The sequence below is a fragment of the Bubalus kerabau genome, chromosome 6 (genome assembly GCF_029407905.1).
Source record: "Bubalus kerabau isolate K-KA32 ecotype Philippines breed swamp buffalo chromosome 6, PCC_UOA_SB_1v2, whole genome shotgun sequence".
Lineage (NCBI taxonomy): Eukaryota > Metazoa > Chordata > Mammalia > Artiodactyla > Bovidae > Bubalus > Bubalus kerabau.
In genome coordinates this window covers 30,394,259-30,420,379 of record NC_073629.1, presented here as the reverse complement: position 1 = coordinate 30,420,379, position 26,121 = coordinate 30,394,259, and the positions used below count along the sequence as shown (strand labels likewise).

At 43.3% G+C, this 26,121-nt stretch overlaps 2 protein-coding genes, 1 long non-coding RNA gene and 1 pseudogene across 8 annotated transcripts; 2 read left to right on the top strand and 2 right to left on the bottom strand.

Moving 5' to 3' along the window:
* Positions 1-2,844: 2,844 nt before the first annotated feature.
* On the bottom strand, positions 2,845-7,676 carry BCL2L15 (BCL2 like 15). The gene is made up of 4 exons (XM_055584684.1): positions 7,354-7,676; positions 6,922-7,043; positions 3,889-4,113; positions 2,845-2,989 (listed from the first exon to the last, which is right to left on the bottom strand). Exons 1-4 carry the CDS (start codon positions 7,475-7,477, stop codon positions 2,972-2,974), a joined length of 489 nt encoding a protein of 162 aa, XP_055440659.1. The 5' UTR covers positions 7,478-7,676; the 3' UTR covers positions 2,845-2,971.
* Positions 4,984-21,570, top strand: LOC129654925 (uncharacterized). Its single transcript, XR_008715662.1, has 4 exons — positions 4,984-5,104; positions 6,168-6,219; positions 18,346-18,533; positions 21,330-21,570. It is a non-coding gene; the product is annotated as an uncharacterized LOC129654925 (long non-coding RNA).
* Positions 11,046-12,175, top strand: LOC129654922 (ARL14 effector protein-like; annotated as a pseudogene).
* Positions 13,797-26,118, bottom strand: AP4B1 (adaptor related protein complex 4 subunit beta 1). 6 transcript variants are annotated; one of them, XM_055584678.1, is made up of 11 exons: positions 26,058-26,118; positions 25,568-25,755; positions 23,688-23,912; positions 23,112-23,242; positions 22,437-22,584; positions 21,383-21,879; positions 19,959-20,042; positions 18,399-18,502; positions 17,444-17,651; positions 16,736-17,017; positions 15,651-16,490 (listed from the first exon to the last, which is right to left on the bottom strand). In XM_055584678.1, the coding sequence occupies exons 2-11, from the start codon at positions 25,678-25,680 to the stop codon at positions 16,063-16,065; spliced, it is 2,220 nt and encodes a 739-aa protein (XP_055440653.1). In that variant the 5' UTR covers positions 25,681-25,755; positions 26,058-26,118; the 3' UTR covers positions 15,651-16,062. The 6 variants fall into 6 exon arrangements, with proteins under 6 accessions (XP_055440655.1, XP_055440653.1, XP_055440650.1 ...); XM_055584675.1 differs by having other exon boundaries at positions 25,956-26,077; XM_055584676.1 differs by lacking the exon at positions 26,058-26,118 and adding an exon at positions 25,857-25,987.
* Positions 26,119-26,121: the final 3 nt, after the last annotated feature.

The following is a 26,121-nucleotide window of genomic DNA, read 5'->3' as shown; positions in this document are numbered from 1 at the left end:
GGAAACAGTGTCAGACTTTATTTTTCTGGGCTCCAAAATCACTGCAGATGGTGACTGAAGCCATGAAATTAAAAGATGCTCACTCCTTGGAAGGAAAGTTATGACCAACCTAGATAGCATATTCAAAAGCAGAAACATTACTTTGCCAAAAAAGTTCCGTCTAGTCAAGGCTATGGTTTTTCCTTTGGTCATGTATGCATATGAGAGTTGGACTGTGAAGAAGGCTGAGCGCCGAAGAATTGATGCTTTTGAACTGTGGTGTTGGAGAAGACTCTTGAGAGTCCCTTGGACTGCAAGGACATCCAACCAGTCCATTCTGAAGGAGATCAGCCCTGGGATTTCTTTGGAAGGAATGATGCTAAAGCTGAAACTCCAATACTTTGGCCACCTCATGTGAAGAGTTGACTCATTGGAAAAGACTCTGATCTTGATTGGGGGCAAGAGGAGAAGGGGACGTCAGAGGATGAGATGGCTGGATGGCATCACTGACTCGATGGATGTGAGTCTGAGTGAACTCCGGGAGTTGGTGATGGACAGGGAGGCCTGGCGTGCTGCGATTCATGGGGTTGCAAAGAGTCAGACACGGCTGAGCAACTGATCTGATCTAAGAATTTTAAAAATCTACTCCATTAGATTCAAATATATATTATAGTATTGTTAACCATGCGCTTCCCTGGTGACTCAGCAGTAAAGAATCCATCTTCAATGCAGGAAACATGAGTTCAATCTCTGGATCAGGAAGATCCCCTGGAGGAGAAAATGGCAACCTATTCTGGTATTCTTGCCTGGGAAATCCTAGGGACAGAGAAGCCTACAGTCCATGTGGTTGCAAAAGAGTTGGACACGACTGGTGACTAAACAAGATTGTTAACTATAGTCAACATGCTATACATTTCATCCCCAGAACTTTTCGTCTCATAGGAAGTTTGTACCCTTTGACCACCTTCACCTATTTTCTCTACCCCGATCCTCAGTCTCTGCTCTTGGCAACCAGCAATCTGCTTCCTGTTGCTATATCATTCAATTTAGATTCCACTTGCTGAGAATTAGATCAAACGCACAGAGAGAATTTTATTTCATGAACAGAACAGCGTTAGTCAAAGTGAAAATAATGATTTCACCTAAGAGGTCAAATACCACAAAACTCACCATGTTGGGTTTACAATGTAACGGACAAAGGAATACATCAAGTGTCTGAAGTTGGTAGCAAGAAAAGCTAATTTCTACTAAAGAGAAACATGAAATCTCATTTCTGGATTACCAACCTAATTTATTGAAGAATAGAGGAAATAGCATAACTTGAAAAAGTCAAAATATATTAGCAGCACTATATTTTTATGTCTGTACATCTAGACAAGCCAGATAGCTGGCCGGTTGAAGGGAGGGGATGTGGTTAGCTTTGTTAAATTTAAGCCAAAGGCATTAACACCTCGCTTAAACAGTAGTGCTTTTCTTCTTGATGTTTAGGTAGGTCATCTAGTTTCTGGAGCTTAGAGATGAAGAAGTCTCTCCTTGATGACTGTCTATTAATCCATGAAATTATTAAGAACTGTTATGTGATACACAGACCATAGAAACCATATGTTTTACTTCCAATAACTTCCAATCGTTTGTGGCAGGACCAAGGAAATACACACCTCTATCGAATACTCAGAGGAGTCTGGGAGTTCACTGATTTGCCAAAGGTTTTAGAGAAAGTGTGGATTATGCAAGAACTAACAAACACTCAAACTAAGTTCTGATTAAGAGTCATCCTATCTATGGTTTCTTTTGGAATTATCAGGATTGCAACAGAGTTTAAATTACTCAAGGAGAAATGGTCATGGAGCTCTGGAGCAGAGGTCTGAAAACTTAAAGGGCCAGAGAGTAGAGATTTTAAGTTTTACAGGACAGGCTATATGGTGTCTGCCATAACTCAACTCTGCGGTTGCAATGCTACAACAGCCATAGGTAACATGTAAACAAGTGAGTGTAGTTGCATTCCAATAAAACTTTCTTTAAAAAAAAAAAAAGCTGTGGGCTGATTTGGTCTGTGGGTTGTAATTCCCCAACCCTTGCTCGAATGTGATGGTTCTCAAAATTTGTACGCACATCAGAATCACCAGTGGGACCAATTAAAAAGGTAGGATCCTAGGCCCCAGCCTACCCTTACCAAAACAGAATCTCTAGGGATGCAGCCTGGAAATCAGCAACGTATAAGGTCCACAAGTGGTAAGTGAACTGCACTTCGAGAAATACTGTGGCATGTACACAGCTAGCTTCACCTAAGCTAGGATGGCCCTATAGTCCCAGAAGGGGGCCAGCACTTCCTGTATTCTGTAGTGATAGAAATGCAGTGACTGCTCTGTTGCTCTTTGGCCTTTCTAATAGAATAGCAGATGAACGGACTGCTATTTTCTTGCTTCCAGCCTTGACAATATATAAAATAATTTGGCTCCAGTGAAATTTACATGAGATTCAGGTTATGAATTTAAAAGAAAATCCTCAACTTAAAATAACAAGATTTTCTAAACCAAAGATCTCCCTGAAATGCTTTAGACTGCAAAATTAGTAGACAAGATGCCTTATCGGAGGATGGAGCTAAATCTGATGGAATGGTTCACTGTGGGCTCCCTTTTCCCTACACTATCTCCAGCAACCTGCTCTGTTGCCTGGAACTCCACTTCTAAAGTCATTACTTTGTGTCTGGAGGTCTTTGTTGCACTAAAAATCTCATTAAAACTACTGTGTCACTGTGGAAGACCCCTCATGTAAAAATAGAAAGTATAAAAATCTCTGTAGACCTCTGGGAGATGCTCCTAACTTTAACAATCAGTAGAAAAGAGATTATTCAGCTAAATTCAGTGCTGTCTAAGAGAAAGAGGGTTTTTATTTGGTTGTTTTTAATTTGGTTGATTTTAATCACCAGAGATCAATCATCCGATCAGTCAAAGAAGTCCTGTTCAGGCTGGGAAACAGCTCCATCTCTTCTTCAGCCCTCCAGATTTTCCTAGGAAAGACAATGAATATCCTACAGTCAAAGGGATGGTCTTCAGGAGCTCCCTTAAGAAACCAGAAAGACCTGCAGACACCTTAAGGGAAGGTAGCTCCTATTAAGGCTTTTGCTCATCCTGAAAATGAAGACATGCTCCACAGAGCAGATGCTGTAAGGCATAGGCTTAGAACGCCGCCTATCGTTACCACTACAGCAGATATCATTGTTCTTGGTTAGACAATAGTAAGATGATTCTGAACTTCCTCAACACACACCCAAAACATGTTAGGGGAAGGAGACCCAGAAACTTACCAAGGGGTAGAGCAAAGTCAGACTGACGTTACAACCTCACCATAAATATAATCGCAGATGATTATGTGAAGGAAGTAGAAATTAGTTTGACAAAGTTAGCAGTCAATATTTTAGGCAACCTGCCTCTGGGGTCCAGGGCTTCCCTGGTAGCTTAACGGTAAAGAATCTGCCTGCAATGCAGGAGACAATGCAAGAGATGCAGCTTCGATTTCTGGGTCAGGAAGATCCTCTGGAGGAGGGCATGGCAACCCACTTCAGTTTTCTTGTCTGGAGAATCCCATGGACAGAGAAGCCTGGTAGGCTACAGTCCATAGGGTTGAAAAGAGTTGGCCATGACTGAAGCACTTTAGCATGCATGCATGCATGCACACTCTGGGGTCCAAGACCTGCTGGCTGAGCTTCTGACTGCTCCCCTTTTCCATGGCAAAAAAACCCCCGAATAATCCTGTCATTTTCAGCAAAGTTGGAAGTCCTGTTTACCTGCATGGTTTCCAACTGACAGAAAGAACCATGAACTGGAGTCTCAGGTATTAATATAAATATATATATTAATATAAAAACAATGCCAATGTCCAGCAAAGCCAGGGGTCCAAAATACTTACCCATCCTCCCTGGCCCTGGATGTACTCTCGGATGGCAGTGTTGCCATTGATCATATTCGTTATGGGCCTCACCACCTGTCTTGCCACCTCAGGAGCCATGCGGGCCACATGTTCAAAAAGTTTCACTGACACTGCCAGAAAGGCTCTCTCATAAGCCAAGCTGGAATCTTGGGCACACCAGGCATTGCTGAGAGATTTTACTGTGTTCTGAAGTACAAATCCTGCCTGGGAAAGAGAAGATCTATCAGTGGAGTACCACTAAAAAGGTACAGGAGGCTGCAGTTGCAGGAACCCAGTAAAGCAAGTGTTTCTCAAAGAACGGCAAGGACATATTGGTTGTATCTAAGGTAGTCTTTTTTTTTTTTCCAATTAAGTAAATTTATTTTGAGGTAATATTTTTTCAAACTTTTTATTTTGTATTGGGATATAGCTGATTAACAATGTTGTGAGTTTCAGGTGAACACTGAAGGGACTCAACCGTATATATACATGTATCCATTCTTCCCCCCACTCCCCTCCCATCCATAAGGTAATCTTAAAGAGTAAATGGATAAACTTTTCTTATTTTAATATTTTTTAATTTATTGCAATGGGTATTAGGAAAAAAAAACATAAGTAGCCCACCAAACCCACAATTTGCTCAGGATGAACAAAATGGTTAAAGAAAAAAAATGATTTGAAAGAAAAATCCTAAGTACATGATAGTAGAGCTGGTCAAATCCTGAATGTCTGGCTTAAATGACTGAAGTCTTAGGAACTCTAAAGTAAAAAATAGATTAAGCTTTTCCTCTTCCTTTACCCTTCCCCAAAAGTTTGATCCAAAAGCCATTATTTGGGGCCAGTGAAAGTTGCTCAGTCATGTCTGACTCTTGGCGATCCCATGGACTACACAGTCCATGGAATTCTCCTGACAGGTCAGAATACTGGAGTGGGTAGCCTTTCCCTTCTCCAGGGGCTCTTCACAACCCAGGGATCAAATCTAGGTCTCCCACATTGCAGGTGGATTCTTTACCAGCTGAGCCACAAAAGAAGCCCCAGGTGGGGCCAACAAAGATTTCTGTGGTGCGGCATAGAGGGCCCATGGTAGTCAGAGCAGGGTGTTAGAACCCAAAGAAGCTGAGAAGGGCATCCACAGTGAGAGTGCCTATATCCTGGTTTCCAAATTATGTTCTCTGTAAAAAGAAATCAGAGTTCCCTGGAAAATGGCTAATTTCAGGTTGTAGCTTGGAAAATACAAGATCTTCTGTAAAAGGAATTAAAGTAGTACTCAGAGAGAATGATGGGGACATGCCAAAATCACAGTCCAGATTGAAAGGACTCCTACTGGTAGAATCTGGGGCAATTTGGGCATACAAATAAATAACGATAGCAACAGATTATAACCCATTGAATAAAGTAGGAACTCATGAGTCCACATTGAAATAAAAAATAAGGTCAAAATATGAAAAGGCAGTCAATTTTATGGTAATGGAGAGAAACCAGACATTTGGTGGCAAGCATGCTGCAGTGTATACAGAAATGGAATTATGTGGTACACATGAAACTTGGGCTTCCCTAGGGGCTCACAGAGTAAAGAATCTGCCTGCAATGCCTGAGACTTGGGTTTGATCCCGGGATGGATCCCCTGGAGAAGGAAATGGCCACCCACTCCAGTACTCTTGCCTGGAGAATCCCCATGGACAGAGGAGCCTGGCGGGCTACAGTCCATGAGGTCAGAAAGGGTCAGACACGACTGAGCGACTAAGCACACACACACAGTTTCCTTATCTGCTTAAATGGATATTAAGTCAGAAAACAGGATCGATCAGCAGTCCCTGACTTTTTTGGCACCAGGGGCCAGTTTCGTGGAAGACTATTTTTCCACAGACTAGGGGTGGGGGATGGTTTCAAGATGATTTAAGCTCATTACATTTATTGCGTACTTTATTTCTATTATTATTACATCAGCTTCACCTCAGGTCATCAGGGATTAGATCTTACAGGTTGGGGTCACCTGGCCTATAGGTTCTACAGTCTAAGTTGTGTGAATACAGCAAGTGGACAAAATTGGGTTAGATGTTTGCTCTCACAGTGTTATACATACATGGGGAAAAGCTGCACTACAATTGTTTCTATGATGCCTCATAGAGTAGTGTAAGGATTAAATGAGATAATAAGTGTAAAACATTTAGAATATTGTCTGACACATGGTAAGTAATGCGTTAATACTAGCTGTCATTATTGATATTAATCAGCAACCTCTTCTAAGACATGGTCTATGGTATTTATATCCAATACAGAATCCAAGAATCAGGACTCTGATGAAAAGCCAGATACACCTAACTGGGCGCTGTAAGTACTTATTCCCCATTGCATCAGACTTGTCAAATGCCTATCCTTCTTGTATATAGTTTTATTGCTGGATCTCGAGGGGAAAAAAGATGCCCATTACTAACAAAATAAACGCTTCCCTTGTGACTGAGCTGGTAAAAAGTCCGCCTGCAATGCAGGAGACCTGGGTTCGATCCCTGGGTTAGGAAGATACCCCTGGAGAAAGGAAAGGCTACCCATTCCAGTATTCTGACCTGGAGAATTCCATGGACTGTATAGTCTGTGGGTTTGCAAAGAGTTGGGACATGACTGAGCAACTTTCACTTTCACCAGCAAAATATTTTAAAAGGTGCTAAAAGAATAGAATGTTTTACCAAGAATAAAAAACATTTTACCAATGTTTTACCAAGAGTGTGTGTGTGTATATATATATACACACACATTCTATGCCATAAAGCACAGCTCTGATGAAAAACAATCAGAAACAATCAGAAGGCTGATGAGCCTGTGCCAAAAGCTTTTTACCTCAATACCACCTTGTCTTTGATTAACTGCTAAAAACTTGGAATTGAAGAATTCCTGCTGTATCTCCTTGGATGCAATAAGCCCCCAAATCTTTCATAGAACATTTTTAGTCACAGTTGTATAGGCATAGTAAGAGAACGGTGTCTGAAATAGAATAAACCAGAAGCCAAAAATAGAAAGAAGTAGTGGAAACTTGACCTGTCCCTGAATGGTTTCTGCGATGACATTTTTGGCAGAAGCTTCCAATTCTCCATTGAATTTGTCACCCAGCATCCGAAGGCGACCCGCAATGATGGCCACATCAAAAGAGGAAACCTCCCCTAAAATGGAGCACAGTCGCATTTATCACAATGCCTGAAGTGATGGCAAGCCCCAGGGACCTGGGCATTGAAGCAAGTTCTCTAGATTTCTAAACAATCCAGTCCTCATCCTCCCAAGAAAATCTTTAATATAGTGTCAACACCAATAGACAAAAAATTCTCCCTTCGCTGAGAATCTCTTTCCCTGCTACGAGGACTCCAGATATTGCTGAAAACTTAGTTTGCCTTTTGAGACTTCAGAGGAAATAAGTTAGCAGATTCAGGTTTTCTTACTGACTTGCAATTACCACCTCAGGCCCAGAAGTCTTACCTGAATCTGATTGCTCTTCACATTGTAGGGTCCGATTACCAACCTCCAAAGCGGGGCCTAAGAAGTCTGCGAGGAGAGCGTTCACTATGCATTCTGTTTGTTCCTCAAAAGTTCGGGGGCTCATTTTGGATGTATATTTGCAGTCAAGTTTTGCTTTCCTACAGAACAAGCAATTCAGTTCAGCAGGAAGTCAGAAACCCTGGTAAACCAGATGTGTCCTCATGTAAAGTTACTTAATGGGACGTGGGGTCCTGGAGTCTTTCCGTCCACCTGTCTTCAAAGCAGCTGCTCAGAAAGGGCGAGACTTCTGCAGAGCTCACCCGCACACAGCTGGGGAGGCTTATTGAAGACTTTCAGTTCCCTGAGAGCCACACCCAAGCCAGGGTTAATGGATAACTTACACTAGTGACATAGCCAATCTAAAACTGAAATAGAGACAAGGAAGAGCCTCTTGGGTAATAATCACTAAGAAACTTCCTGTTGGGTTCTGGGTATGGTGCAATTTAAAGAAAGAAGTTTTTGAAGTTATATTACACAAACATTCAACTCCTGATGGCATTCATTTGCCACAATGGCACATTGATTATTTACTGAGTACCTGTGTATAAGGAACTGCACATACTTGGCATATAAATGATCCAGAAAAATGACACAGATACATTCCTATCCTCATGGGGCTCACACCTGGACATAAATGGCAGATATTAAATAACTAATCACATAATTTCTTGTGCTTATTGAGACATAGTGTGTAATAAGGAAACAAACCAAAATAAAGAAGGCTTCCTTTAAGTCTTAACATCTGAGAGGAGCTCTGAAGGACAAGTAAGGACTCATTAGGCAAAGAGTAGGAGTAAAACCATTCCAGATAGAGGGAACAGGACATATAAAAGCTGAGATGAATAAAAATTGGGGCATTTGAGGAATTGTAAATGGGAATAATACAAAGTATTTCACAGGGAAATAATGAGGATTAAATAAGATAATGTTATGTGGGAGGATCAAGCAGTATCTGAAATATGTGTGTGTGTTAGTTGCTCAGTCACATCCAACTCTTTGTGACGCTATGGATTGTAGTCATCCAGGCTCCTCTGTCCATGGGATTCTCCACGCAAGAATACTGGAGTGGGTTGCCATTCCCTTCTCCAGGGGATATCCTTGACCCAGGGAAACCTGGGTCTCCTGCTTTGCAGGTAATTCTTTACTGTCTGAGCCATCAGGGAAACCCACCTGAAATACAGCAAGAGTTAAATGTCTTCCTTTTAGCCCAAGGTCTAATCACCGAGATGAAAGGAATCTGGGATCTATTCTCTAATAGAATTATACTGGGTTCTTCCAACAGGGCTGGACTCCATCAGTGTTTTACAGGTTCTCAGGACTGGACACTTATTTTTAGTGGTTGCCTTCTTAATGAAGCTACACCTAGATTCTGGGTTTGTGTCTCAGAAGCAGCACTCAAACCTATCAACCTTTCCAGGGTATTCTGACCTGGTGAACTAGGAGGATGACATTCAAGCATAAACAGTAAGTTAATTGTTCAAAGTGGAATTTCTAGCTTGCAAAACATTCAGAGCCAATCTTCTGCTTTCTATTCCATTCTTAAAAAAAAAAAAATCATACGTTCCTTTGGGACTAGGAATAGGAATTATATAGCTAAAGGGTCATTTTTATTTGTCATTATCACTAAGGCTAAAAACAGCGTCTAAGTAGCTTTCAGATCTCTAATGTCAGAAGATTCTGCAAAGATAATTCTAGGCCAAAGTCCTTTCACACTAAAGCTAGCCACTGACAAGTTAAGGATTCCAACAAATACATTTATGACATACTCCCAAAATAATACACACACACACAAAAAATTGTAAGATACAATCCAGCTGGTGTTAAATAGCCTCCCCAAGGTAAGTGGCATCAGTAAGCGGTAGAACAGAAATTTAAAACCAAGTATGTCTTACTATCAGTAGTAAACCTTTCCCCATAATAATAAACCACCTTCCTTATTTCACTACTAGTATACGTATGGGCAAATACAATTTTGGGAATCTAGTCTTTACATAATCTTATATATCCTTTGCATTATTTCGTACAGTCAATGGTGTAAGGCTAGAGAACCAGAGTATATCTTTCATGAGCAATGTGGGGTAAAATTTCCTCCTTTATTTACTTCTCTCTGGGCCTTCAATGGAGAAGGCAATGGCACCCCACTCCAGTACTTTGCCTGGAAAATCCTATGGATGGAGGAGCCTGGTAGGCTGCAGTCTATGGGGTCGCCAAGAGTCGGACATGACTGAGCGACTTCACTTTCACTTTTCACTTTCATGCATTGGAGAAGGAAATGGCAACCCACTCCAGTGTTCTTGCCTGGAGAATCCCAGGGATGGGGGAGCCTGGTGGCTGCCGTCTGTGGGATCACACAGAGTCGAACACGACTGAAGTGACTTAGCAGCAGCAGCAGGGCCTTCAATGGAATACCCTTCCAACCATTCCTTCCCCTCCCTGCCCCCAGCCCATATACTCTTCACTCGTGTAGTTCAAATATTGTACTCTTAATTATTACTGAAAAATGAGGCCAGAATTTTTTCACTTTCACTTGCTTCTCTTGCTGCTCTGGTCATAATTTATATCTTTTTTCCCAAAGCCTCATCTCATTATATCATTAGCTCAAAATCCAGGATCTTGTCATCTGTACCAGGCCTGCATGTGAATGAGGATCCTGGGGTACTGCTCCTTTCAATGTGATGACCTGTAACTAAGAAAAAAAGTTCTTTGTCTCCTCACCCCTAAACACTCAACCTATGAAAAAGTGCTAGAATAATTGTAACAGAACTCCAATTCAAAAAGGAGGAGGGAATGGAGGCATCTAACAGTTGCTGGTCCATAGCTGTCAAATGATCATCAAAGTGAAGTCGCTCAGTCGTGTCCGAGTCTTTGCGACCCCATAGGCTGTAGGCTGCCATACCAGGCTTCTTAGTCCATGGGATTTTCCAGGCAAGGGTACTGGAGAGGGTTGCCATTTCCTTCTCCAGGGGATCTTCCCGACCCAGGGATCGAACCCGGATCGCCCACATTGTAGGCAGATGCTTTACCCTCTGAGCCACCAGGGAAACCCAAAACTGATCATCAGGAATTATGTAAATGATTGCTTCTGTAATGTTCCAAAGCACCACAGTCATTGGTGGGCCCTCATTATATGTGTTACCAAGACATTAGAAGGACATTTTTCTAAAAGCACAGTATCAACTACCTTCATAGATTTTAAAGATAAGCATCTGCCTATATCATCAAACCAATATATCTGCAGAGACTAGAGAGTGCTCCTAGGGAGGAGGAATATTAAATAATTAACTTCATTTTATGAAAGTAAAAGTGTTAGTTGCTAAGTCACATCCAACTCTTTGGGACCCCATGGACTATAGCCCACCAGGCTCCTCTGTTCATGGAATTCTCCAGGCAAGAATACTGGAGTGGGTTGCCATTCCCTTCTCCAGGGGAGCCTTCCTGACCAGGGTTCGAACCCGGGTCTCCTGCACAGCAGGCAGATTCTTTACCATCTGAGCCACCAGGGAAGCCTTAATCATTTTGCTTGTAAATGAGTAAAACCAGGTGATAGTTAAGAACAGTCAGTTCTTCCAGTCAGTTCTTCATTGAGATGATTTTTAAATTGTTGTTGCTGTTGTTCAGTCACTCGGTCATGTCCGACTCTTTGCAACCCCATGGACTGCAGCATTCCAGGCTTCCTTGTCCATCACCAACTCCCAGAGCTTGCTCAAACTCATGTGCAGAGAGGTGGCGGGTGTGGTGCGCACTGGGTCGGTGGAGAGCTCGAGCTAAAGGGTGATCTGCTAGAGAGTGATCTCTAGGCGAAAATCAGAAAGAGGAAATTTACTAGAATCAAGTATGATGGATCCATGTTCAGTTGGAGTCCAGCTTCAGACCACAAATGAGTGCCATAAAACCCATTATACTCGTCATACAGGTTTCAAGACTTTGCAAGAATTGTCATCAAATGACATGCTTCTACTTCAACTGAGAACTGGAATGACACTTTCTGGGAACAATACAATTTGCTTCCATTATGCAAAAGTTTACATCGACAGATTTGAGGATTTGCAGAAGTCATGTTGTGACCCATTTAACATACACAAAAAACTAGCCAAAAAAAATTTACATGTAATTGATTTAGATGATGCCACTTTTCTGAGTGTAAAATTTGGAAGACAGCTTGTACCTGGTTGGAAACTTTGTCCAAAATGTACACAGATAATCAATGGAAGTGTGGATGTTGATTCTGAAGACCGGCAGAAAAGAAAACCTGACTCAGATGGAAGAACTGCTAAAGCTTTGAGGTCATGACAATTTGCAAACCCAGGAAAACAAACTGAATTTGCTCCAGAAACTGGTAAAAGAGAAAAAAGAAGGCTTACCTAAAATGCAACAGCTGGTTCAGACAGACAAGTGATCCCGGCAAAGAGTAAGATCTACAATAGCCAGGGTCTCCTGATTTTCAGCGGAATGAACCTCTGTGACTGCCTCGATGAAGACTGCTTAGGCTGTTTCTATGCTTGTCCTGCCTGCGGTTCTACCAAATGTGATGCCGCTGTGATCAAAAGTGGCTGTATGAGCAAACTGAAATCAAAGGAGGAGAAATAATTCATAACAAACATGCTGGATAATTTGTGGTGTCTGATTGTGACCCTTTCTGTATTTCTAAAGTTCTGTAATTCTAAGATACATGTTAAAGTTGGTTTTGCCAAATGACACATATGTACTCAGTGTGCACTAACACTGCCTTTTGGGTACCTTAAGATAAATTATTTGATGTAAATTTAGATGGACTGTTTTATTACTCAGCAGTCATCTCTTCAAGCCTTTCTGGGTCAATGTAAAAAATGTATAGGCAGTCCTCTGTTTGTACAACTCCCATGTCCATAAATTTCCATGGCACTGATACAGTTAAATAAACCAGTTCCTTAACAGCAAGAAAAAAAAAACACACACAACTCATGTCCATCGAGTCAGTGATGCCATCCAACCATCTCATCCTCTGTCATCCCGTTCTCCTCCCGCCTTCAATCTTTCCCAGCATCAGGGTCTTTTCCAATGAGTCAGCTCTTCCCATAAGATGGCCAAAGTACTGGAGCTTCAGCTTCAGCATCAGTCCTTCCAATGAATATTCAGGATTGACTTCCTTTAGGATTGACCAGTTTTATCTCCTTGCTGTTCAAGGGACTCTCAAAAGTCTTCTCCAACACCACAGTTCAAAAGCATCAGTCCTTTGGTACTGGCCTTCTTTATGGTCCAACTCTCACATCTGTACGTGACTACTGGAAAAACGATAACTTTGACTATACGGGCCTTTGTCAATAAAGTGGTGTCTGCTTTCTAGGTTGTCATAGCTCTTCTCCCAATGGGCAAGCATCTTTTAATTTCATGGCTGCAGTCACTGTCTACAGTGATTTTGGAGCCCAAGAAAATAAAGTCTGTCACTATTTCCATTGTTTCTCCATCTATTTGCCCTGAAGTGATGGGACCAGATGCCATGATCTTAGTTTTCTGAATGTTGACTTTTAAGCCAGTTTCTTCACTCTCCTCTTTCATCTTTATCAAAAGTTTAAGTTCCTCTTTGCATTCTGCCAACAGGGTGATGTTTTCAATGGCAACAGTTTCATATTCTGCTATGCTTCTCACTTTACAGGAAAGCAACCAAGCAGGGCTTAATATTCTAAAAGCTCCTATAGTTAGGATCAGTGTAGTTAACTTTCAATTCTGAGCTGTGCCTAATTTTCTTTGGTTCAACATTTCAGTGATAACCCTTAATTTTTTAAGAAGTCAATCAATTTACTCAATTTCTACCACTTACATCCTATTTCCTTCCAACACTTAAAACTGGCAGTACTTAACACTTCGACTTTGTTTTAGTACCTAATTAAACATTCAGTTTAACTGAAAAGTGAAAATATGGAAAGTGATTCTGAAGCTGTTGTGATCCTCCTCCTTCCAGTCCCTGGGGATCCAGGATCCAGATCTGTCTTTTTCAACTGTGGGTGATTTTTCACTTCCATGGTAACCTGGCAACATCTGAAGATATTTTTAGTTGCCACAACGGGGGTTTGGGGGCATCTAATGGTATAGATCAGAGATTCTGATGATTATCCTACAGTGCACAGATAAATTGGAGAAAGAAATGGCAACCCACTCCAGTGTTCTTGCCTGGAGAATCCCAGGGTTGGGGGAGCCTGGTGGGCTGCCGTCTACGGGGTCACACAGAGTCGGACACGACTGAAGCGACTTAGCAGCAGCAGCACAGATAAACCCCCTACAGCAAAGAATTATATGGCCCCAAATGTCAGTAGCACCACTTCTGAGAAACCCTAGCCGAGATGGAATTCCATCTATTATCTTCTATATGGTCGACGCAATATAACAAAACACACTTCAAACACAAGTTTACAAATACTATCAGAATCTAATTATTCAAAACTTACAGCCATTCATTCAATACTATTTATTGAGTAACCACTATCTCATAGGCACTGTAGACAGAAGGAAAGAAAGATAATCACTGTCCCTAAAAACTGTCTGGCAGAGACAGACAACTGACTAAATCCAGGTCCTTGCCAGAAAATTCATCACTATCTGTTTTCTACTCCTATTAAAAGCTTAGCTGAGAGAAATCATAGGCAAAGCATTATTTGAAGGATATGCAGTCCATCTATGGATCCAGGTAGAAATCCTTGAGTTAAGCTGGATGATATTTGGGTCATAGTATCTTTAGTCCTTGAAGAATGCCCTCACTAAGCTTCATACTAAAATTATGCTCTCGTTCAGATTGACGAACACCACAGGAAAGTCATGTGAAACACTTTACTAACTTGCCACACGAGTATTCTACATACCATTCAGTGCCATCCGTGTAAAACTACATGTACATTTCTTTTAGAAATTAGAATTGAAATATTTATTTCTCTCTGGTGACACGTGCACAAGCATTCCTCTTTATTCTGGCTGCTTCCAGGCAGCGCGAGCGGTAAAGACCCGCCTGCCAATGCAGGACACACACGAGACGCAGGTTCGACCCCTGAGTCGGGAAGATCCCCTGGAGAAGGGCTTGGCAACCCACTCCAGTATTCCTTCTTGGAGAATCCCCACGGACAGAGGAGCCTGGTGGGCTACAGTCCACCAGGTCACAAAGAGTCAGACATGACTGAAGCTACTTAGCATGCAAATCACTTACAAAGCTAAATACAACCTCAACTGTATCAACTATGTAGGCCCTTTCAGCCTGGACATTTGTATACTTTCCCATCCCTAACCCAGCTGGTCTTAACAGGTATTTTTATTTTTCCTATGCTGGGTTCTCTGGTTATTTTTACTTTACCATCAGTTTATTACATCTGTTTTGGCCATAAGTTGTCACCATGTATAAAATGTGGTCAGTTATGAAGAAAATTAAGCATGAGAAAGAGTGACAAGAAAACAATTACAATAGTACTGCTGTGCTGTGCTAAGTCACTTCAGTCCGGCTCTTTGCGACCCTATGGACTGTAGTTTACCAGGTTCCTCTGTCCATGGGATTCTCCAGGCAAGAATACTGGAATGGGTTTTCTTCCAGGGGATCTTCCCAAACCAGGGTTCGAACGCATGTCTCTTACATCTCCTGCATTGGGAGGTGGGTCCTTTAGCGCCACCCCAATAGTACTGTGAGACATATGCACTGACTGCTTTCACAGCTTGAATGAAACCCCTAAGGAAGGCAGCGAGGGTCACAGAAAACATCCTAAAAGAGCTCATACCTGAACTGAACACCAAAAGATAGACTAAGTGTTACTTAAAAAGATATGAGGGTGAGGAAATAATCTAGGCAAGAAATAAAAGCACAGAGATAAGAGAGAGCTGAGTATATTCAGGGAACTGCAAGTGCTTTGCTTTTGCCAGAACACGGGGTATTTTGGTGAGCATTGAGACACGGCACAGAGGACGAACTTTGGAGACCATGCTAGGGCTTTGAACTCTGGCCTAAAAAGCATGATTAGAAATATTATGGAGAAGGCAATGGCACCCCCACTCCAGTACTCTTGCCTGGAAAATCCCATGGACAGAGGAGGCTGGTAGGCTGCAGTCCATGGGGTCGCTAAGAGTCGGACAAGACTGAGCGACTTCACTTTCACTTTTCACTTTCATGCACTGGAGAAGGAAATGGCAAGCCACTCCAGTGTTCTTGCCTGGAGAATCCCAGGGATGGGGGAGCCTGGTGGGCTGCCATCTCTGGGGTCGCACAGAGTCAGACACGACTGAAGCGACTTAGCAGCAGCAGCAGCAGAAATATTATTAACAGTAAGGAATTTACTGTAGTAATCCAGGGAAGAAAAGATGACCTTTACAAACTGATGTCCCTGTCCGTTTCCAGACACATCAGACATCTTTAATTAGTAAAATAATCCCTTAAACTAATTAGAAAAGAATACAAATACTACCCTCACTCTCTCCCCAACAACATTAACCTTTACAACATCACTTGGAAACGTGGGATCATTAACCTATAGGTATGACAGGAACATGTCAATGTTCTTTGGACAAAAATGGAAGAATCCTCACTCCCAAATTTCCCTTCTCCTTTGCATTTGATATTATCTGGACTTACAAGCAGTGATAATAAGAAAAACTAAGGAACTCTGACAGCTATTCATCTCACTCAGGACAGACAAGAAGCCATTATGATTTTATGTCTCCAATCGTTCCAATCACAGTTTCTAAAACAGAAATAAAACTCTTCAGTGTCTCTGTCCGCGCCTCGCTTTGTTTCACTGAGATCTGCATTTGCAAATTCGCAGGCTCCAGCAGCAGTTCTGTTAGGAACAGACAGCCAGTGTCGTCCTGAGCACTGAGGTAGGCTTTCCATGGCTGAATCCCAGCCCGGCTCATTGCGATGGTCTGGATGTTCACGACTTGCAGCGCCATCTGCAGGGTGTCAGGATGGACTGCTCCCTGCCACGGGAACACCTGCTGATGAGCAACTTTGAGGCTCAGCCAAGTTTTCTCAAAACACTCAGCAGGAAGCTGGTGATTGGGGATGAGCATGAGGGCTCCGGAATCAGGGAGTTCCTGAACCCTCTCCTTGTTCTCTTCAGGAATCAGGGGTCCTACAAGAGTCAGAAAGCTTATTTAAGAGACGCTCTCAGTCTGCTGAAACTACATTTTTAAATCTAGATTTCCAAAAGTACACAATGTGATTTTTATCTTTGGAGAAATGGCTTAAATAACCAATGGCAAATTTTCTTGTTCACAAAGACAAAATTCAAGCAACAATCTGAAGTTTAGCTGGGGTACTTTACTCTCTACTATAAAGATTTTTCATGACAAGATAGAAAATAAGAATGATTTTTACCTGATGTGGGAAAGGCTGCAGTGTTAGGAAGCTCTGGGCCATGATGTTCTACTCCCTGGCATTTAGATATGGTTGCCCAGCGGGCTTTGCCGTATACTGGCACCAGAGTGTTGAAGTCCAAGGCCCAGCTGTTCACAGGTCTTTCTGCCTGATCCTCCAAAAGTCTGAGGGAAGGGTCAGATTTAGGGCTACACAGGATCTGCTTTGCTTCACTGATGCCAGCTAAGAGGAGGCGATAATAGAAGAGACCTCGATCTCGTACTGCCATGTCCTTTTCTTCCTCTGAGGTAAGATAACAGATTGAGTTAATTAAAAATAAAAACATTCTTTCTATTCCTGTGCCCACCAGAATAGGAGGGAGGAAACCCTAGAAAATGTTGACATTTTCTCCTTGGGTCCCAGACACGGCTCATCAAACAATGAAAGCTGTGAGAACCTCTACGACCCACCGTGAAAGTGTTAGTCGTTCAGTTGTGTCTGACTCTTTGTGATCACATGGACTGTAGTCCATGAGGCTCCTCTGTCCATGGAATTCTCCAGGCAAGAATACTGGAGTGAGTTGCCATTCTCCCCCTTCTCTGGGGGATCTTTCCAACCCAGGGATCAATCCTGGATTTCCTGCATTGCAGGCAGGTTCTTTATCATCTGAGCCACCAGGAAGTATACACAACTGGCCACAGCAAGTACCATTTCCTCTGAAGAGCCTACCTATGCAGTAGTGTAACAAGCGGCCTAGCATGTCCTGGCATTCGGCTGGGCGAGAGAAGAAGAGGCGCAGCACAGCTGTGAGCAGCTCCATTTTGACAGCTGGGAACGTCTCTGACTTCACATTCTCTATGAAGTCTTCCAACACATAAGGAGCATTGGGGATTCTCTTCCCATGGACACCGAGTAACCAGATAAGTGCCTGCTTCCCCTAGGGAATTAGGGAGTAAGAACAGATGCTTAACATTTGGCTGTCCAAAACCCAGGCGAGAGCAGACGGCAGACAGCAGCAGGTTTTGCTTTCCCCCTAGAGTTAGCAGAAAAAGTATATTTTATTTGCTTCAACTTGCATTTATTGATCTACCCCCTACTAAACTCTACAAAAAACAGGAACAAAATTCTACCACAAAAAAGGAGACTTATGACTCTCACGCCTATGTTGTTTAAGCAATAAAGATTTTGGGGCTTTGGCCCCAATTTGGGGTTTCATGCTTCAGTGGAAGTTACTGGAAGATTTCCCTAAGTTACTCTATTAAAGTGATTAACCTAGAGTGCACATCAGAATCGCCTGCGAGGCTTCTTGAAACTATGTGTCCGGGGGTTCCCACTTCTGAATATCTGAGTAGATCTGGGATGAAGCCTAAACATATGTAGAAAGTCCACAAATGACTCTGCTTTTCATGCCAGCTGAAAACCCTATGGTCTAAATCTCTCACTCAAAATAATGAATATGTTACATGAGAATAATGGTATCAAAATATTTGTAAGGAAACCATAGTTAAATCCTAATATTTTCATAATTTATATCCCGCCTACACCCAAAAGAGAATCTGAGGTGGCAACAGATTCTAAGAATTCCCACTTCAGACACTGGATAGAAAGAATAATTCGATTCCATTTCACAGCAGGTCCCAAGCACCGCCCCTTTATCCGGAAGTAAAGGGGAATCGTGGCCTACCTCACTGTCTTGGATGTTCTCCTCACAGCCGGGCAGGGCCCGACACACAGCTTCCGTGCACTGAGGACACAGCCACGCCAGGTCTCGGAAAGCCTGCACCACCACTGCAGCACAGCTCAGGACACAAGAGCACAGGTTAGAGCCTCCGTGTGGGAAGGAACCTTAAGAAAAGTCACCCAGTCGGGCTGCGGGAATGTCTGCAAAATGGGTGTGGGAGGGGGTGGTCAGTGATCACCTGAGAAATGTCTGGCATGGGCAACGATTTCTTAAATGAATGTTGCTCTTCTCTGATTGCCATGAGGATCCAAGAATTACTGTATGTAAAGGCACTTGGTAAACTGGAAAGCCATATACAAATGTGGGGAAGTGCTGCTGTTGAATGATGCTCTGAAGTATAAATGGAGACGCTCGGGCTGGGGCTATGGTGAAGCGAGCAAGGTGCCGGGTTGTAAAACACAAGAGGACACACAGAGGTAGCCCCTGCATGAACCTGAGACTGAGTGACTCTCTATATACGTTACATATACACATATATACATATTCTTTTCTCGTAAGGCTTTTTGTTTTAGCTGTGCTGGGTCTTCGTTGCTGTGCAGGCTTTTTTCTAGTTGCGGTAAGTGGGGGCTACTCTCCCGTTGCTGTGCATAGGCTTCTCATTGCTGTGGCTTTTCTTGTTGCAGGGCATAGCTCTAGGCGCACGGGCTTCAGTAGCTGTGACGCACTGGCTTAGCTGCCCCGCTGCATGTGGAATCTTCTCACACCAGGGACTGAACCCATGTCCCCTGCATTGGCAGGTGGGTTCTTAAACACTAGGCCACCAGGGAAGGCCTCCGTTCTGGCTCATCACAGGACGCTGCATACAGACCCCTGTGCTGCACAGTAGGACCCTGTTGTTTATCCGTGGTCTATATAATAGTGAGCCCCTCTTTAAATGTCTGTATCCTTGGCACCTTGTTTGCGTCATTCTAGTCCCAGGCCTGGCAGCCACTGCTTACAGCTGCTGTTGTAAAGCAAAAAGAGGGACAAAGGTGGGGAAATGACAAGCAAGGTCATCCTGCTGTTGCTGCTAAGTCACTTCAGTCGTATCCGACTCTGTGCGACCCCATAGACGGCAGCCCACTAGGCTCCTCTGTCCCTGGGATTCTCCAGGCAAGAACACTGGAGTGGGTTGCCATTGCCTTCTCCAATGCATGAAAGTGAAAAGTGAAAGTAAAGTCGCTCAGTCATGCCCGACCCTTAGCGACCCCATGGACTGCAGCCTACCAGGCTCCCCCGTCCATGGGATGTTCCAGGCAAGAGTGCTGGAGTGGGTGCCATGCCTTCTCCAAGGTCACCCTAGCTCCCTTCACTAGCTGTACAACAGCCTCGAAGACTCACGGCAACCTGAGGACTCCCTGCCGTTAGGTCTATGTGCTCCTCTGATGGCAACAGACAATGACGTAAAGAAAAACTTAAACCTCTCATACTCAGCAACAAACATGTTCTGAGAAACCATCACAGGCCAGGAAATTGGTTCCCCTCCGAAACACACAAAAAAAATCCTAGAATGGTAGCTATTACCCGTGGTAATGTGCTCTTGTCGAAGCCCCAGCAGCTCTGTTAGAATCTGCACACACTGATCCGTGTAGGTCCTGGCGATGCCACCTACAGAGGAAGGAAAGCAGAAAAAGTGTTAAATCAAATATTACCACCTCATTCTAAAACAATTTCCTACCAACCAAAAACAAAGAGGACAGGAAACACCTAAAAAAAAAATCACACCTTGCTTGATGAAATAAGAATTTAAGAGAACTTAGGTAAAAATGAATTTCCCGTTGAACAGGCTGAAAACTTTCAGAGTATTTATGTGGCAGCCAGTTTGTTGCAGCACACATACACAGGAGTATTCCTGCTGGGACACTTGACCGCAGCCTCCGGATGGCAGAATTTCTACTTCCCTCTTTGTTTCCTCTTCTCTGCCCCTAAAAATAGCCATACTTTATTCTACATAGGAGAGTTCCTTCTCCTCCTTCCCTTGAAGCCCTCCAAAACTGAGCTCCCCAGCTGCTTTCATGCTGTGGCTCACTCTAGCTCTTTAAATTCCAGACATGGTAGTGTGAAAAGGTCTGTAGGCCTTAGGTTTTACTCCATGTTGGTCTACTCAGCATAATACGGAATAGCCCAGAGTAGAAGCTCAATAAATGATTGTTGAATTGACACAGGACTTTGAGTCAGGAAAGCTGGGTTTCAGTCCCAGTTCAGGAACTATATAAACTTTGGGCAATTTAAGAACCTTTTTGTGCCCGAGTTGCTTCATCTTGAAAACCAAGTTAGTAACCACTTGTCCACTTTTCTTGACTGCCTCACAAGACTGTGGGAAGATGATATACAGAAAAGCATTTTCGGTAAGGTACAACAAAAGGCAATATAAATTGTGATGGATTTCCCGGATGGTCCAACAGTGGACGGGAATCTGCCTACCGATGCAGGGGGACATGGGTTCGATCCCTGTTCCAGGAAGATCCTACTTGCCGTGGGGCAGCTAAGCCCAGGAGCCTCAACTACCCAGCCAGCGCACCAGAGCCCAAGAGCTACAGGTAGGGAAGCCGGTGCACCTAGAGTCCATGCTCCACAAAAAGAGAAGCCACACAATGAGAAGCCCGTGTACCACAACAGAGTAGTCCCCACTCTCCTCAACTAGAGAAAGCCTCAGAGCAGCAACTAAGACCCAGTGCAACCCAAAATAAATAAATGTTTTTTAAAATCAGTGAATTAATCATGTGATAGTTTGAATCACCTGTAGTCTATATCCTAGAAAGACATGGCAACACTGGTGTTGACCAAAAGAGCCTTCCTCCTCCACTTTTTTGTAGTCACTGACCCAATTTTTTGGTGCTAGATACTTTCCCTTGAAGCAAGACTCATTCGCTTTTGCTCCCTGTGGTTCCCCAGCTCTCTAGCTGTTTGGTGTAGGCTCTCATGAAGGAAAAGCAGCCGACACCTACCAATGGCGAGGATGGCGGCCTGCGCAAAGTCGGCGGACACGTCGGTGCAGTACCCCCGAAGCTCCTCCAGCACCTGCTGCACATTCTCGTCATTCACCAGCTCACACAGCACCTCCACCTTCTGGAGCTTGATGTAGTGCGGCTCCGAATAGGAGCAGAAAAACTTCTTGTAGTGGCTGCTGAAGTGACCCGGCAAGCTGTGCAGGATCTGGCGCACATGGCAGAGGGCAGCAAAGCAGAGCTCTCGGCTCTCTGAAGAACAGGCAGCCAGCAGAGGGCCCTTGACTTGCATGAGCACGTCCGTCTGTACGTGGGGGAATTTTTTGGCCAAGATCAGAAAGAGTTTGGTTGCTCCCATCACCACGCCTGGGCTGCTGCTCTTGAGAAAACTGTCCAAGAGATTGAGAATGTCAAACAGCTCCTCCTCACTTCGGGGTTGGTAACGGAGCAGAAAGTTCAAGACTTCAGCCTGGCCCCACTGGTCCAGTTTTGACATTCTATCCAAAAAAGAAAACAAATGGGCTATGTTAGCAACAAAAATAGGACCACCTCCATGCGACTGCTCTGTCACTAGTCATCTGCTCATCACAATAAGGGGGGAGTTCTTAAAAATAGGTTGTACCATAATTGCATTATTCTTTTTATATATTACTTAAAGTTTATACAAAGTCTTTAAATAACAAGATGAGTTCACAGTACAAATGCATACTCATCTAGGGCCAAAGACATGATTGCTATACCCTAGACCCAGGCTCTACACTGTAAGATAGTATGTGTGAATGGCTTAGTTTGGGGGACATAATGACTGCAGGGACAGAACCTATCCCCGAAGGATCTTTCTGCCATCTCTCTATATTATCAAAAGAAACTAAGACCAAAAAACACAAAACTTACAATGAAACATGAGGTAGTTAATGGTTACAGTTAGCTTTTTTTTACTGCTCTAGAGAAGTTGTTCAAGAACCTCTCCTTCATTCAATACATCAACAAGATCCCACTATGATGCAGAGATGCAGATCTGATCATGATAAAAAGAGAACAGAGGCATCCAAACCGATTTAAGAGATGGTGGGCGATGGGCTTATTGATCACAACACCTCCTTCCTGTTTCAGAATTTCCTCTAGAGACCTCAGGCAGTTCACAACCACAATTGGATCCTGGTCGCGCAGCAAACTATATAATTCATTTACCAGGGCACCATCTACAAAAGAACAAAGATCTCATATAAACAGAAGCTTCAGAGTCATGGGGATAGAGCCAGAATAATAGTTTCAGGCAGACAAAACTGAACTTCTCTGCTATTACACAAAAGTAACAAAGGCAGTAACAACGTACAAGGCTAAAAATCACCATTTCCAGACTATCCTAAGTAGTTGATGCAAAGACTTTCACCTGAACCCCAAAGAAAGGACTTCTTTAATCTCAGAAAATACTAAGCCTTGCATCCTACTTAAAAGAGACACCTAGGGTGGAAGGGAAGTTCAAGAGGGAGAGGATATATGTATATTTCTGGATGATTCATGTTGTTCTATGGCAGAAACCAACACAACATGTAAAGCAATTATCCTCCAAATAAAAATAAATTTAAGAAATAAAATGAAATTTTAAAAAAGGGACATCCAGTAGAACCACATTATTATTTTCTACCAAAACGACATAGTGTTTTACAAAGTCATATAATGGAAGCACAAATAAATACTGAGGATGATAGATTACATTGAAACTTACCCACTTCAGAGTCTCCATGAAGATTATGCATCTTGGCACAGCCAAGGACTGCTACCCTCCTGACATACGAAGCCTTATCCCGCAGACCATTGAGAATTGGCTGTTGGATATACTCCTGCACACCAGGCATCCTAAGCAACACATTCTGGAGTCAGCCAGATCCTAAAGTACTAGTGTTGACATAATTTAGCCCCTATTCACTTAACAGAGGGTTTAGTAGATGTTTGAATATGCATTGGTCAGACTCTTCTCAACAAACTCAAGAAAGCTGCTGCCAAACTTAAAAAGCATCACTTGACTTTTCAATGTGGAATAATGCTGCAAAGGCAAGTTAAAATACACACACATTTAGAAATCTTTAACCATCTCACTGAGAGTAAGGTAGAAAAAAATCCCTTAATAAAATCATCTATGTAGTTTTTTAAACCAAAGTAATGGCTGACAACCTGAGTTCCAGTTACAACCATGTTTTCCCCAGTATTAAGAAGCTCAAATAAATTGTCATCATTAAAAATCTGCCTGTGACCACATGAACTCTTCAGCCACTGGGATGCAGGAAGGGAAGAGAGTGCTCACCTGAGGCTACACATGCTCCGTAATGCCAGCCCTCGTACCATCGGGTTGGGGTCTGAACAGTCTTTGCACAGTGTATTGATGGCCAGGAGAGCTAGATCTGGTTTCAGAGGAGCGTAGGTACACATGTAGAGATAAACTAACTTCTTCTGAACAATATCTACAGTGGCACTAGCTTTCACCATTTCCATGAAAACACCAGACATGTCCACCCCTTGAGTCATGTGCCTGAAACCAACACACACAGCAGGGAAAAGTAAAATTTATAATCCCCAACCCACCACCACCAACCCACAGAAAGCCTTTTACTTATATGTGTCCTGGATAGTTAACTAGATTGTGACCTTTTAGAGGGAAGCAAACAGGTCTACCTTTTCTATCATATCACATAAAAACTTAACACGGCCAGCAATAAACGTTCTTCTATTCATTCAACAAACACTTACAGAATTCCTAGCATTGATACATTGCAATGGCATTCAGCTTTTACATTCCAGGGATATGTTCTGGGGACATAATCTGAGGAAGGCATGTTCTCAGATCTGAAGGAACTCAAATCTACCAAGCAGGCAGACAAGGACACCTCTAATTACAGAATGACTGATAAGTATTACAACAGAAATAACAGATAAGGTACAGTGGGTATCTAACACTGCCAAGAAGTAATACTTGAGCCAAATTAGCAGGAGCTCCAGACAAGTGTAGTAGATAGGTAATGATACACACTGTGGACATGAGCAAGAATGGTATATTCTTTTGACAGTCTGAAGGTAGTTAACAGGGTGTTCCTTGGATGTTATGGTAAGAAATTTGGACTTTATTCTATAGGAATTTGAGGGGATGTCTGTTCAAAATGCAGATTCCTGGGCTCCATCCCACCTACTGAAATCAGAATTACTGGATTAAATGAAATTTTTACATTTTCTTAAAAAGCATTAAAATTTTAAAAAGCATTCTTAAAAACTTCTGTGCGTGCTAAAGTTTGTGATACAAAGTTTGCTACAGGCAAGAGATATATTGTCAAATTCATATATTGGAAAATCATTCTAACTGAAATGGGAGCAAGATGACCTAATACTCTGCTGTTGTTTTAGTCACTCAAGATGACCTGATACTTTGTTGTAGTTTAGTTGCTAAGACATATCTGACTCTTTTTGCAACCCCATGGACTGTAGCCTGCCAGGCTCCTCTGTCCATGGGATTTCCCAGGAAAGGATCCTGGAGTCGGTTGCCATTTCCTTCTCCAGGGGATCTTCCTGACCCAGGTATGGAACTGGAGTCTCTAGCATTGGCAGTGGATTCTTTACCACTGAGTCAGCAGGGAAGCCCTGACCTACTCTTAAACTACTGCAATTCTTTTTTATAAAGAAACCGGAACAGCAGTGCCAATTTTTAAAAAAGAGGATGGATATTTAGAACCATAAATCCATACCACCTGACTTGAGCAGTGAAGATCAGGTGTCATCAAGACTGACTCCCACACTTGGTCAGCTGGGTGGTGACATTTATCAACACAATACAAGCTGAAGAGCAGGTCTGGGAAGGTGGAGGGAAGAATGCAGGTGCTATTTTGCATGTCTTTGAAGACCTATCCAGGCAGAAATGCCAAGCAAGCAATAGGATGTGTGAGTCTGAGGATAAAAAAGGACGTCTGTACTAGATATAGATCAGCAGTACAAGTTCAAGATATGGATGAAACCACCCAGCTGAGTAAAAGAAGCAAAATATGCCCCACAAGGGAGACTTAGATGTCATTCCAGAGCAGCAGAAAGGCCAAACCGTACAACTGCCATGTATGAAAGTTCATTAACTCTTTCTGCGCAGCCATGGGGAGAGAGGCCTGCTGGGGATGGCAATGGGGGAATTAGGGCGTTAGGTGATACCTAATCACTCGCTGGATGACACTCCGATAGCGCAGCCTATCAGCCTGAATGTGAGGATTACACAGAGCCTTCTTCAGCTCCTTCACCACGTCCTCGGAGCCAAGATACGGCATCTTCTCCAACAGTCACGGGGCAGTTTCCACAGATCCCTAGGGAACTCGGGCTCCTTCTAGCCCTGATGTGGGGACCTGGGTAAAGGAAATGTCAGTCAGTGAAGGGACAACAGGCGCGATCTCTGCCCCAGCCTTGTCTTCCCCAAGGCCCGCAACCAGGACCTAGCATACTCAACTTCAACCCTCTCGCTTCCGGGAGAGGCCCACCCGAGGCTCTGTGATTCTATCCCGGGACCTGCAGGCTGGTTCGCCCCGCCCACAGAGCTCTCCCCAACCTCTAGGTCCTCGGCTTGATTTCCAGCCCGGCAGCCAACTGTCCGTGAACCCCTCCCTCTCCAGTTCCAGCCTTTCTTGCGCCTCCACGCGGTTACCGTCACCTTGAGGCCCAATCAAGCTCTCTGCGGAAGTCCCGCCTCCTCCAGAGGGACCGCGTAGAGCAGC